This window comes from Oncorhynchus mykiss, chromosome 9, assembly GCF_013265735.2.
Source record: "Oncorhynchus mykiss isolate Arlee chromosome 9, USDA_OmykA_1.1, whole genome shotgun sequence".
In the NCBI taxonomy this organism is placed as follows: domain Eukaryota; kingdom Metazoa; phylum Chordata; class Actinopteri; order Salmoniformes; family Salmonidae; genus Oncorhynchus; species Oncorhynchus mykiss.
In genome coordinates, this window is record NC_048573.1 from 54,250,585 (window position 1) to 54,264,530 (window position 13,946).

The window sequence follows — 13,946 nt, forward strand, 5'->3', positions numbered from 1 at the left end:
GCCCAGACTTGAACCCGATCAAACATCTCTGGAGAGACCTGAAAATAGCTGTGCAGCGACACTCCCCATCCAACCTGACAGAGCTTGAGAGGATCTGCAGAGAATGGGAGAAACTCCCCAAATACAGGTGTGCCAAGCTTGTAGCATCATACTCAAGACGACTTGAGGTTGTAATTGCTGCCAAAAGGTGCTACAACAAAGTACTGAGTAAAGGGTCTGAATACTTATGTACATTGTTTTATACATTTGCAAACCTTTCTGAAAACCTGTTTTTGTTTTGTCATTATGGGGTATTGTGTGTAGATTGAGGGAAACAAATCAATCAATTTTAGAATAAGGCTGTAACGTAACAAAATGTGGAAAAAGTCTTCCGGCGCCGACAGAGATGGCCGCCTCGCTTCGCGTTCCTAGGAAACTATGCAGTTTTTTGTTTTTTTACGTGTTATTTCTTACATTAGTACCCCAGGTCATCTTAGGTTTCATTACATACAGTCGAGAAGAACTACTGAATATAAGATCAGCATCAACTCACCATCAGTACGACCAAGAATATGTTTTTCGCGACGCGGATCCTGTGTTCTGCCTTACAAACAGGACAACGGAGTGGATCCTATGCAGCGACCCAAAAAAACGACTCCGAAAGAGAGGGAAACGAGGCGGTCTTCTGGTCAGACTCCGGAGACGGGCACAGCGCGCACCACTCCCTAGCATTCTTCTTGCCAATGTCCAGTCTCTTGACAACAAGGTTGATGAAATCCGAGCAAGGGTAGCATTCCAGAGGGACATCAGAGACTGTAACGTTCTTTGCTTCACGGAAACGTGGCTTACTGGAGAGACGCAATCCGAAGCGGTGCAGCCAACAGGTTTCTCCACGCATCGCGCAGACAGGAAAAAACATCTTTCTGGTAAAAAGAGGGGCGGGGGCGTATGCCTTATGACTAACGTGACATGGTGCGATGAAAGAAACATACAGGAACTCAAATCCTTCTGTTCACCTGATTTAGAATTCCTCACAATCAAATGTAGACCGCATTATCTACCAAGAGAATTCTCTTCGATTATAATCACAGCCGTATATATCCCCCCCCAAGCAGACACATCGATGGCTCTGAACGAACTTTATTTAACTCTCTGCAAACTGGAAACAATTTATCCGGAGGCTGCATTCATTGTAGCTGGGGATTTTAACAAGGCTAATCTGAAAACAAGACTCCCCAAATTTTATCAGCATATCGATTGCGCAACCAGGGGAGGAAAGACCTTGGACCATTGTTACTCTAACTTCCGCGACGCATATAAGGCCCTGCCCCGCCCCCCTTTCGGAAAAGCTGACCACGACTCCATTTTGTTGATCCCTGCCTACAGACAGAAACTAAAACAAGAGGCACCCACGCTGAGGTCTGTCCAACGCTGGTCCGACCAAGCTGACTCCACACTCCAAGACTGCTTCCATCACGTGGACTGGGAGATGTTTCGTATTGCGTCAGATAACAACATTGACGAATACGCTGATTCGGTGTGCGAGTTCATTAGAACGTGCGTTGAAGATGTCGTTCCCATAGCAACGATTAAAACATTCCCTAACCAGAAACCGTGGATTGATGGCAGCATTCGTGTGAAACTGAAAGCGCGAACCACTGCTTTTAATCAGGGCAAGGTGTCTGGTAACATGACCGAATACAAACAGTGCAGCTATTCCCTCCGCAAGGCTATCAAACAAGCTAAGCGCCAGTACAGAGACAAAGTAGAATCTCAATTCAACGGCTCAGACACAAGAGGCATGTGGCAGGGTCTACAGTCAATCACGGACTACAGGAAGAAACCCAGCCCAGTCACGGACCAGGATGTCTTGCTCCCAGGCAGACTAAATAACTTTTTTGCCCGCTTTGAGGACAATACAGTGCCACTGACACGGCCTGCAACGAAAACATGCGGTCTCTCCTTCACTGCAGCCGAGGTGAGTAAGACATTTAAACGTGTTAACCCTCGCAAGGCTGCAGGCCCAGATGGCATCCCCAGCCGCGCCCTCAGAGCATGCGCAGACCAGCTGGCCGGTGTGTTTACGGACATATTCAATCAATCCCTATACCAGTCTGCTGTTCCCACATGCTTCAAGAGGGCCACCATTGTTCCTGTTCCCAAGAAAGCTAAGGTAACTGAGCTAAATGACTACCGCCCCGTAGCACTCACATCCGTCATCATGAAGTGCTTTGAGAGACTAGTCAAGGACCATATCACCTCCACCCTACCTGACACCCTAGACCCACTCCAATTTGCTTACCGCCCAAATAGGTCCACAGACGATGCAATCTCAACCACACTGCACACTGCCCTAACCCATCTGGACAAGAGGAATACCTATGTGAGAATGCTGTTCATCGACTACAGCTCGGCATTCAACACCATAGTACCCTCCAAGCTCGTCATCAAGCTCGAGACCCTGGGTCTCGACCCCGCCCTGTGCAACTGGGTACTGGACTTCCTGACGGGCCGCCCCCAGGTGGTGAGGGTAGGCAACAACATCTCCTCCCCGCTGATCCTCAACACTGGGGCCCCACAAGGTTGCGTTCTGAGCCCTCTCCTGTACTCCCTGTTCACCCACGACTGCGTGGCCACGCACGCCTCCAACTCAATCATCAAGTTTGCGGACGACACAACAGTGGTAGGCTTGATTACCAACAACGATGAGACGGCCTACAGGGAGGAGGTGAGGGCCCTCGGAGTGTGGTGTCAGGAAAACAACCTCACACTCAACGTCAACAAAACTAAGGAGATGATTGTGGACTTCAGGAAACAGCAGAGGGAACACCCCCCTATCCACATCGATGGAACAGTAGTGGAGAGGGTAGCAAGTTTTAAGTTCCTCGGCATACACATCACAGACAAACTGAATTGGTCCACTCACACAGACAGCATCGTGAAGAAGGCGCAGCAGCGCCTCTTCAACCTCAGGAGGCTGAAGAAATTCGGCTTGTCACCAAAAGCACTCACAAACTTCTACAGATGCACAATCGAGAGCATCCTGGCGGGCTGTATCACCGCCTGGTATGGCAACTGCACCGCCCTCAACCGTAAGGCTCTCCAGAGGGTAGTGAGGTCTGCACAACGCATCACCGGGGGCAAACTACCTGCCCTCCAGGACACCTACACCACCCGATGTCACAGGAAGGCCATAAAGATCATCAAGGACATCAACCACCCGAGTCACTGCCTGTTCACCCCGCTATCATCCAGAAGGCGAGGTCAGTACAGGTGCATCAAAGCTGGGACCGAGAGACTGAAAAACAGCTTCTATCTCAAGGCCATCAGACTGTTAAACAGCCACCACTAACACTGAGTGGCTGCTGCCAACACACTGACACTGACTCAACTCCAACCACTTTAATAATGGGAATTGATGGGAAATGATGTAAATATATCACTAGCCACTTTAAACAATGCTACCTTATATAAATGTTACTTACCCTACATTATTCATCTCATACGCATACGTATATACTGTACTCTATATCATCGACGGTATCCTTATGTAATACATGTATCACTAGCCACTTTATACTATACTATGCCACTTTGTTTACATACTCATCTCATTGTACATACTGTACCCGATACCATCTACTGTATCTTGCCTATGCTGCTCTGTACCATCACTCATTCATATATCCTTATGTACATATTCTTTATCCCCTTACACTGTGTACAAGACAGTAGTTTTGGAATTGTTAGTTAGATTACTTGTTATTACTGCATTGTCGGAACTAGAAGCACAAGCATTTCGCTACACTCGCATTAACATCTGCTAACCATGTGTATGTGACAAATAAAATTTGATTTGATTTGATTTGATTTGAAAAAGTCAAGGGGTCTGAATACTTTTCGAATGCACTGTAGGTCTGAAAAGGGACTAAAATGGCCACTTTTCATCATGATGTTAAAAAATAAATAAAAATACAAATGTAAAAGCATGCCAAACAGCTTTCCTCCCAATTAAGTTTCTATGTGAGAATTGCCAGAACAATCTGATAGCAAAAATATTTTCAGTCTGGAATTGCCTTGTGTGTATTGTATACAGGTAACCTGCAAGGCAAGAAGGTTGTACAGTGTTTGAATGCTGTGTGTGTGTGTGTACACGTTTGCAGAATGTGCATCAGAGAAGATTGGTGGCACCTTAATTGGGGAGGACGGGCTCAAGGTAATGGCTGGAGTGGAATGGTATCAAATACAGCAAACGCTTGATGACATTCCATTTACTCCATTCCAGTCATTATTATGAGCCGTCCTCCCCTCAGCAGCCTCCACTGACTGGCATGCATGTATGCGCACACAAAGGACAGAGGAAAAAACACGAAAGTTCCTGTGATGGCAAAGGTCAGGAAATGACAAATACAAACAAAAAATAAGCTTTCAGTGAAAGGGTATAAACAGACAAAATTCGTAACCAATGAACTATCACTTGAGCACATACTGTACTGATCATTCACATGCACTAATTGGTTTTGCATTTTGAAAGCATTACTGGCTTTTTCAGTTTTTATGAATTCACAAGAATGCAAAACACATTATTTACCATACAACAAATTGACATTTCAATGCATCTCTCGGCATGAGACTGGAACACAGCTATATAGCTGACCAATATGCAGCATGGGCCCGTTCCATGGGTCTAACACTACCCCCCAGGCTTGGGTGGAAGAGCGGGGGGGGTAAGTGGGTGTATGAATGACTTACCTTGTGCCAGCTGGCCTCTCTGCAATACCGCAGTCCTCCGTGAGTTCTGTTTACAGCCCTCTCGGCCCATGAGGTGTGCCTTCCAGGCCTGGAGGACAAAGAGCAAGTCAGTCTGCTGCTGGCCTATAAAATGATATACTCTCTCCCTCTTACTCCATGCATGCCTTTGCTTTGCAGCAGCACTGTGGGCAAGTGTCAGAGCCTGGCTAATGGCCGACTTGGCGCTCCAACACAGGGGTTTTTCTGGCACACCAGTCAAGGGTTTGGGCCGCAGAGGTTCAACTGCTACTGAGAGTTTTCCTTGTCGAAGGTAAGAAGGAGAAGTGCGAGGGAGAATGAATGCGGCAGCGCTGCTTGAGGGCTTCCTGAAAATGTGCCTCCTCAGTTCATCTTAAGAAGGACACTGCATGTGTGTTTTTATGAATTTAAAAAGGCAAGTAAGTTAAGAACACATTTTTATTTACAATGACGGCCTACCAAAAGCCAAAAGGCCTCCTGCGGGGATGGGGGATTAAAAATAAAAATGTAGGACAAAACATACATCACAACGAGAGAGACACCACAACACTACATAAAGAGAGACCTAAGACAACACAGCATGGCAGCAACACATGACAACACAGCATGGTAGCAACACAACATGACAACAATACAGTAGCAACACAACATGGCAGCAGCACAAAGCATGATACAAACATTATTTGGCACAGACAACAGCTCCAAAGTCGCTGGAAGACATTTTCAATCTTTGCCTGACTGACGCATGAACAGGTTTCAGATGTTATATACGGAAGAGTTACTCTGTCAAATTTCCCCCAAAAGGAGGCTTAGTGTCGACATGCATTGACAATGCAGCTCAAATAGAGCATTTACATTCTATTCTAATATTTCTATTTACAGTGGCAAGAAAAATTATATGAACCCTGGATTTCTGCATAATTCGGTCATGAAATTTGATTCCTCTAGGTCACAACAATAGACAAACAAAGTCTGCTTAAACTAATAACACAAGAAAACGTATAATTTTATGTCTTTATTGAACACACCGTGTAAACATTCACAGTGCCGGGTGGGAAAAATGTGAACCCTTGGATTTAATAACTGGTTGACCCTCCTTTGGTAGCAATAACCTCAACAAAATGTTTTCTGTAGTTGCGGATCAGACCTGCACAACAGTCAGGAGGAATTTTGGACCATTCCTCTTTACAAAACTGTTTCAGTTCAGCAATAGTCTTGGGATGTCTGGTGTGAACTGTTCTCTTGAGGTCATACCACAGCATCTCAATCGGGTTGAGGTCAGGACTTCTGTTGAAGCCATTCTGTTGTTGGTTTACTTCTGTGTTTTGGGTCGTTGTCCTGTTGCATCACACAACTTCTGTTGAGCTTAAATTGGCGGACAGATAGTCTTACATTCTCCTGCAAAATGTCTTGATAAACTTGGGAATTCATTTTTCCGTCGATGATAGCAAGCTGTCCAGGCCCTGAGAGAGCAAAGCAGCCCCAAACCATGATGCTCCCTCCACCATACTTTACAGTTGGGATTAAGTTTTGATGTTGGTGTGCTGTGCCTTCTTTTCTCCACACATAGTGTTGTGTGTTCCTTCCAAACAACTAAACTTTAGTTTCATCTGTCCACAAAATATTTTGCCAGTAGTGCTGTGGAACATCCAGGTGCACTTTTGCAAATTTCAGACGTGCAGCAATGGGTTTGTTTTGGACTGCAGTGGCTTCTTCCATGGTGTCCTATGAACACCATTCTCGTTTAGTGTTTTATGTATCGTAGACTCATCAACAGAGATGTTAGCATGTTCCAGAGATTTCTGTAAGTCTTTAGTTGTCACTCTAGGATTCTTCTTGACCTCATTGAGCATACTGCACTGTGCTCTTGCAGTCATCTTTGCAGGACGGAATTCCTAGGGAGAGTAGCAACAGTGCTGAACTTTCTCCATTTATAGACAATTTGGCTTACCCTGGACTGCTGAACATCAAGGCTTTTAGAGATACTTTTGTAACCCTTTCCAGCTTTATGCAAGTCAACAATTCTTAATCTTAGGTCTTCTGAGTTCTCTTTTGTTCGAGGCATGGCATGGTTCACAATAGCCAATTCAAATTTTGAGTGTTTTTTATAGGGCAAGGCAGCTCTAACCGACATCTCCAATCTCGTCTTATTGATTGGACTCCAGGTTAGCTGACTCCTGACTCCAAATAGCTTTTAGTGAAGTCATTAGCCAAGGGGTTCACATACTTTTTCCAACCTACACTGTGAATGTTTAAATTATGTGTTCAATATAGACAAGAAAAATACAATAAGTTGTGTTTTAAAAGTTTAAGCACACTATGTTTGTCTATTGTTGTGACTTAGATGAAGATCAGATCAAATTTGATGACCAATTTACGCAGAAATCCAGGTAATTCCAAAGGGTTCACATACCTTTTCTTGCCACTGTATAATACTCATCATCCTTAAAAGATCAGGGCTGTTCAATTCCGGTCCTGGAGGTTTTTGTTTCTACCTGGTAGTTAATTGCACTTACCTGGTATCCCAGTTCTGAATTAGTCCCTTATTAGAAGGAGAGGATGAAAACCAGAAGTGTTTCGGCCCTCCAGGACTGATACTTAACAGCCCTGATAAAGAACATATTTCTTACTATTTAAAAGGGGTAATCTGCAATTGCTATATACATTTTGGACCTTTTAATATCATGATATATACTTAGGCCCATAATTATTTGCACCCTTGATAAAGATGAGCAAAAACGACCAAAATAAATAATACAAATACTGAGCTATATTGTATGCTCCAAAAGTTGGAAATTACATTATTTTATACTTAGAAGGCCATTGCAAAATGTTGGTTTCTTTGTGGCTTTTGATTAGTGGATAGGGTTCCTGTTTTTCTTGAAGATCCACTTGCGGCCAAGTGTCAGCCTCCTGGCAGAGGCAACCAGGTTTTTGGCTAAAATGTCCTGGTCCTTGGTAAAGTCCAGTGGAAGCAAAATAGCCCCATAACATCAAAGTTCCACCACCATATTTTACCATAGGTATGAGGTACTTTTCTGCATATGCTTCAGTTCTTCAACACCAAACCCTCCACTGGTGTGGTGGCCAAATAATCTCTATTTGCATGTCATCTGACCATACCACCTCCTGGAGTACATTTTAGTAATTTAGCAGACACTCTTATCCAGAATGATTTACAGTTAGTGCATTCATTTAGCTAGGTGGAACAACTACATAACACAGTCATTAACATAACACAGTATCTTACAAATCCTGGCCACAGACTGAGTAATTTAAATGAATTGGTTTATGAACATTGAGAACCTAATTCTCGTGACAGTCAAATGTGAATGTTAGTTCACCAAAGGCAATTGGGTGATAATTTGAATAAGAGGTAGGGTTTCAAATGTTTTCGGGAAGATGGGCAGAAACTCTGCCATCCAGGTGGAAGCTAGTTCCACCATTGGGGTACTAGGACAGAGAAGCTTGGACTGGGCTGAGCGGGAGCGGCCTTCCCGTAGGGGTGGGAGAGCCAAGAGACCAGAGGTGGCAGAACGGAGTGCTCAGGTTGGGGTGTAGGGTTTGAGCATAGCTTGAAAGTAGGGAAGGGCAGTTCCTCTTTCTACTCCGTAGGCAAGTACCATGGTCTTGTAGTGGCTGCAAGCTTCAACTGGAAGCCAGTGGAGTGTTCGGGGAGCAGGGTGACATGGGAGAAATTGGGAAGGTTGAACACCAGGCGGGCTGCAACGTTCTGGATAAGATGTAGGTGTTTGATGACACAAGCGTGAAGCCCAGCCAACAGAGTTGCAGTAGTCCAGACGGGAGATGACAAGTGCCTGGAATAGGACCTGCACCGCTTCCTGTGTGAGGTAGGGTTGTACTCTACATATGTTGTAGCATGAACATGCAGGACAGAGTCACTGCTTTGATGTTTGCAGAGAACGACAGGGTGTCCAGACTCACGCCAAGGGTCACCGGGAGGGAGAAACCATGGAGTTGTCAAACGTGATGGAGAGGTCTTGGAGCGGGCCGACCTTCCCCGGGAGGAAGAGCAGCTCCATCCTGTCGAGGTTGAGCTTGAGCTGGTGGACCGATATCCAAGCTGAGATATCTGCCAGGCACGCAGAGATGCGTGTCGCCACCCGGGTGTCAGAAGGGGGGAAAGGAGAAAAGTAGTTGAATGTCATCCGCATAGCAATGATAGGAGAGACCATGTGAGGATGTGACAGAGCTGAACGACTTGGTGTATAGAGAGAACAGGGCGTAGATCTGAGCCCTGGGGGACACCAGTAGTGAGAGTAAGTGGTGCTGGCACAGATCCTCTCCACGTCACCTGGTAGGACCGGCCTGCCAGGTAGGATGCAATCCAAGAGTGTGCAGACCCTGAGACGCCCATAGCCCAAAGAGGGTGGAGAGGAGGGTCTGATGGTTCACGGTGTTGATGACAGCAGATTGATCTAGTAGGATGCGAGCAGAGGAGAAAGAGTCAGCTTTGGCAGTGTGGAGAGCCTCCGTGACACAGAGAAGAGCAGTCTCGGTTAAGTGACCCGTCTTGAAGCCTGACTGGTTAGGGTTAAGAAGATCATTCTGAGAGTGATAGCAAGAGAGTTCGTCAGAAACGGCACGCTGAAGTGTCTGTAATTTTTTGACGTGAGAGGAGTCGAGTGAGGGAGGAGGGGAGTGAAGAATGGGAGGTCTTCAGAGCTGGTCTGGAGAAGGGGAGGGGGTTGAGCAGGCAGGTTGTCGAGTTGCCTGACCCCACTAGTCACTGGCTTTCATCTGGAGAGAGGGGAGAAATAGGTCAAGGCGGAGGGTAGTTCTGTGTGACTGGGACCAGTGGAATGAATAAGCTGAGTGAATGAGGAGCGGATGTCGTTAACCTTTTTTTCTCCAAAGTGGTTGACAAAGTCGTCCGCAGAGAGGGAGAATGTGGAAAAAAAGTTTCATAGGGTTAGAGGCAGAAGCTTGACATTTAGAGTGCCAGAAAATGGCTTTAGCAGCAGATACAGAGGAAGAGAAAGTATAGAGGTGGGAGTGCTACCCGCAGACCTAAACAGCATTGGCACTTGGATTGGAACCGGTGCTATGGTCAGATGACATGAAAATAGACCTCTTTGGCCACACACACTAGTGGTGGGTAAGACATTGAGAAACAAAAGCATAAGCAGTTATCATTGAGTACAGCGCAGAAGACGAATTTACGTTGTACGCTGTAACATATGGACAAAGTTGAATAGTATTGTATTGTAACATGTCAGCCTTGTTTTGAGCCATTTCATCAGAAGGATGAAAGGTTTGAGGTGGTTAGAGGTGCTGCCAGTGTTTCTTTTGCCCCGTGGACACAAGAGCATTTCATTACTTTAGTCAGGGATGGGCAACTCCAGGAAACTGAAAGGCGATTCAGACATCTTTAATAGTTAGATTTTTTTCCAAAATGCCATGCCCAAAAGAAAATAATAACGCAAGAAAAGTTGTCACATTTTATTTCCCTTTGGATTAACAACATTTATATTTTGAAGTGAGGGCTTTGGAGTCCACTGTGACTTTAAATACAGACAATGTTTTCCATACAGCTGTTTGGTCCTTAAGCCTAACATTAACAGCACTCTGGGTGGTGGCAGATTGACAGAGGGAGGAAAAGAGAGAGGCACGGTAAAACTGTGTTTGTGCTAGTGAATGCCCGTACAAGTCTTAAACCACCTTTATATCTATCTACTTAGTATTTTAGCCTTCTGTCTCATTCACCTTAGTGGGTGAGTGGAACTGACAGCATTTTAGCAACATGAAATCTTATTAAAATCTGTTAATATACACCCCCAGGAAGAATTACACGAGCGCTTAGATATGGTCATTTTCAAGTTTTCATAAATTCTTAAAATGTTTGGGAATTACGTATACTAAAGCATTTATGACAATACTATAGCAATATAGTGGCAAAGCAGCCGTGCCGTTTGCACAATTAGACACTGTAGTAAATAAAACCGAATAAAAACATTTGTCTTGTCCAGGACCGGAGTCTACGCAGACATGTGCACCATAGCCAATCAGAGGTACTGTAGGCCTACATGCAAACAAGGGCCTGCCCTCATTCACTTTGAACTGGACTGTATTTACAGGCAGTTGCAACAGCGCAACTTTAGATCATTAGAACGCATTTAGGCAAAAGCCTCAAAATACACTTGAATGGATTTCTGCAAATATGTACCTAAATACCACAGGAGTCCTCTTACATTTTGGGAACGTTACAGTTCTATTTATCATACAATCATAAAAAGGTTGGCTATCTTTCCCTATATGCATCTCAACAACAAGATCAACAACTAATGCAAGCCAGAGAAAGATGAGCTACTCTAACGAAGGAACATTAGATAAACCCTCTCAAACTTTTTCAGCTGGTTGGCCGTTAAAATTGCACTGATAAACGATGGGGAATAGCCTGCTCATCCTTCTGCAGCTTGCCTGCCATTGCATGCGTTGTCCCAACCAAGCACCCAAGCTAACTGGCTAAAGTTGGCTAGCTTGCTACTTCCAGACACAAATGAGAGAACACCTCACTAACCTGGTTAGGCTGTTTACATGTTATATAGATCGTTCATGAGCAATGTTCCCTCTAAACTACGCGCAGGCGCGCAGCTCCCCTGGGACTGACTTTCTAGTTTTCCCCTTTAGTTAACACTATCAATTTTTCCCTCTACTGTGGGAATTGCCAATATTAGCCACTTCCATTGCAACATACAAAACTAAATATGCAAGAGATTTTCTTGTAGGCGGAACACAACGGAGTAGAATTCTATTGCATTGACAGGCACAACTCAGCCCATACTCTACAGACCAGATCGGTGCGGCATAACCAATCAGAGCTGCAGTATCCCTATATGTGACCCGACTCAGGAAATTAGGCGTATGTCGCAATTCACGACTTCACAGGAGAGCTGTTTGAACGTAATTTTTTTATAAAATGTTTTTGGGCAGAAATGTCTTCTTGAACATGTGAACTTTCATGTACCTTAATAACAAACTTGTATGCCATCTGTAAATACAAATAAAATTGTTAAATTATGATTGCCATGATTGGCTGAGATAATGAGTGGCTGAACATGCTGAGAGAGGAGAGAGATGGAGAAAACACCCATCTCTGGATTACATCTTCAAACAAGAGCAACTGTGGCATGACATTCATGACAGGGAGACATGTCCATCATGCATGATGATGTATACAGGTAAGATAGCTAGCTACATTTTCAGATATTACACGTTTCTAATTTTGACCGAAAGTGGTTTAATTTCAAGCTAAAGTGTACTGTTAGCTAGCTAGCTAACGTTAGCTGGCTGGCTCTGTAGCGGACGTTGTTATTTGTATCCCAGAGTTGTTTGCTTTGCTAGTTAGAGCAAAGAAGCGTAATTACATTTTTGCCAGCAGAGCTGGTTAGGCTGTTTTCATGTTATCCATAGGTAAACAAATAAATCGGCCAGAGCTTCAAGTGTGCGCTTTGAAAGCTCAGAGGGCGAAACAAGATGGGTGGGGCTAAAGCTTAAGAGGGTGTGAACGATGCTGAATGGGTGTAAACAAAGTGGAGCTCTTCACTAGATACCAAAACATTTCAAAGGCCATTTTCTCAAAAGTGAGTTAACACGTTTATCAACTTTCAAAGCAGAATTACTTTCCCATTGCTCCTCAACAATGCAGTATGATATACCATTTTGTAGCTCCGAGTCTCTATTTTTATCCAATGTAAAAACACAATTTCAAATTTTGCTACATAAGACCGAATCCAAGTGGTGAGTTACATATGCAAATAGACCATTGCCGTATATGGACCTGTGCCATTCACTTTGAACTGGACTGTGTTTAGAGCATGAGTGGTCGCGAGTAGATGCGCTTGATTTGCAATCAAAGCGAGAGCTGGATATAGCCACATGTGCACATTTGTTAATATTTTTTGCTAGTAAGTGAGTTATTAGCCTAGTTATAGCTAATTTCTAGTCAACAATGGGGGAGTTGTTGCTTCCTACAAGAGCACAAAACATGTGCATTTCTAGCCATCTTTGAAAAGCGAGTCAGAAAAAATGCTCTTTACCTATCTTAAAGGGGCAGTGCTGTATTTTGAGACAGGCTTCAATAAACTAAGTGGCCAATAGGCAGAGGGTAGCATAATGTGTGTGATTATCTGTGATAATGGTATGGGAATAATAAACTTTCTTTTGTAAAGTGGTTTCTTGCATCAAATAGCACATTCAGTCACCTCCTTGTCTGAAGGTCAAGTGGAAAAACAGGTTAATGTCAAGCCCTGCATGATTTTTCCAAAAGTCTCATGGAATGTAGGTCTACATTAAACACCACCCATTGGCTGCTACTGTAGGCTGGAAGACAGAACAGCTATTTTCATGTTAAAATGTTATGGGATACATTTTCTCAATTGTTTTTGATGTTAGGCCACTGATAGGCCTACATTATAATCAAATAGCCACAGCAGCCTACTTGGCCACTGTTATAATTGTAATTAGAGCGGTTACAGCCTCAGTGTTCACAATAAACGCACAACAGAAGTTGCACAATGTGGCACAAATTCAGCAGGTGTTGCGTGTTCGTAAATTAAGTTATTCTGCGCTCTGACACACTCACACAAGAGTGCTCTGAAATCAGAGTAGGTAGCTAGCCACAGTGAATTCACGAACGCGAGAGATATGGTAACATAGCTAGCAAAGCAATTCAATTTCAAACTAAATGACACGTGCATCTCTGCCGTAGCTGTGTAGCCACCAAAAAACGAGAAAAGGGGAAAAGGTCAGGCACTCAACCACTCCTCCAATGACATGACATCCTCCTAGCAGTTAGCTAGCTAGTGTTTGTAGCTTGCTACATAAATAGATACACTAGCATATTAGCCACGTTATGACTGACTTGTGATCATTGCCCTCACTAGTTTGGTTCTATTGACATGCCCCACCTTAATTACATTTGTCAGTTTTTGTCCAAAATAATGAGTCATTGACACTGAAACAGTGCATCCCGAATAGAGGCAGCAAACAATGTACCAGGCCAGCTGTGAATTACAACCTGATAGCAATATTTTTTGGACTAAGAAGAAATGTGAGTTATATTAATCACGCATTGAACCGAATCCATCTATTCTGCCAACATCATGGAATGTTGGGTCAAATAGTATCTATAATTTGAAGTATTTTTTGTTGTTGTTGCATGAACTGGGAATTTG

At 44.0% G+C, this 13,946-nt stretch overlaps 1 protein-coding gene across 3 annotated transcripts in view; it reads right to left on the bottom strand.

The window, feature by feature from the left end:
* Nucleotides 1–13,946, bottom strand: part of cep104 (centrosomal protein 104) — a 47,195-nt gene that overhangs the window by 2,859 nt on the left and 30,390 nt on the right. For all 3 annotated transcript variants that reach the window (XM_036988336.1, XM_036988334.1, XM_036988335.1), the window contains exon 21: nt 4,732–4,819. In XM_036988336.1, the coding sequence (XP_036844231.1) occupies nt 4,732–4,819 (88 nt within the window). The remainder of the gene's footprint in view (nt 1–4,731; nt 4,820–13,946) is intronic.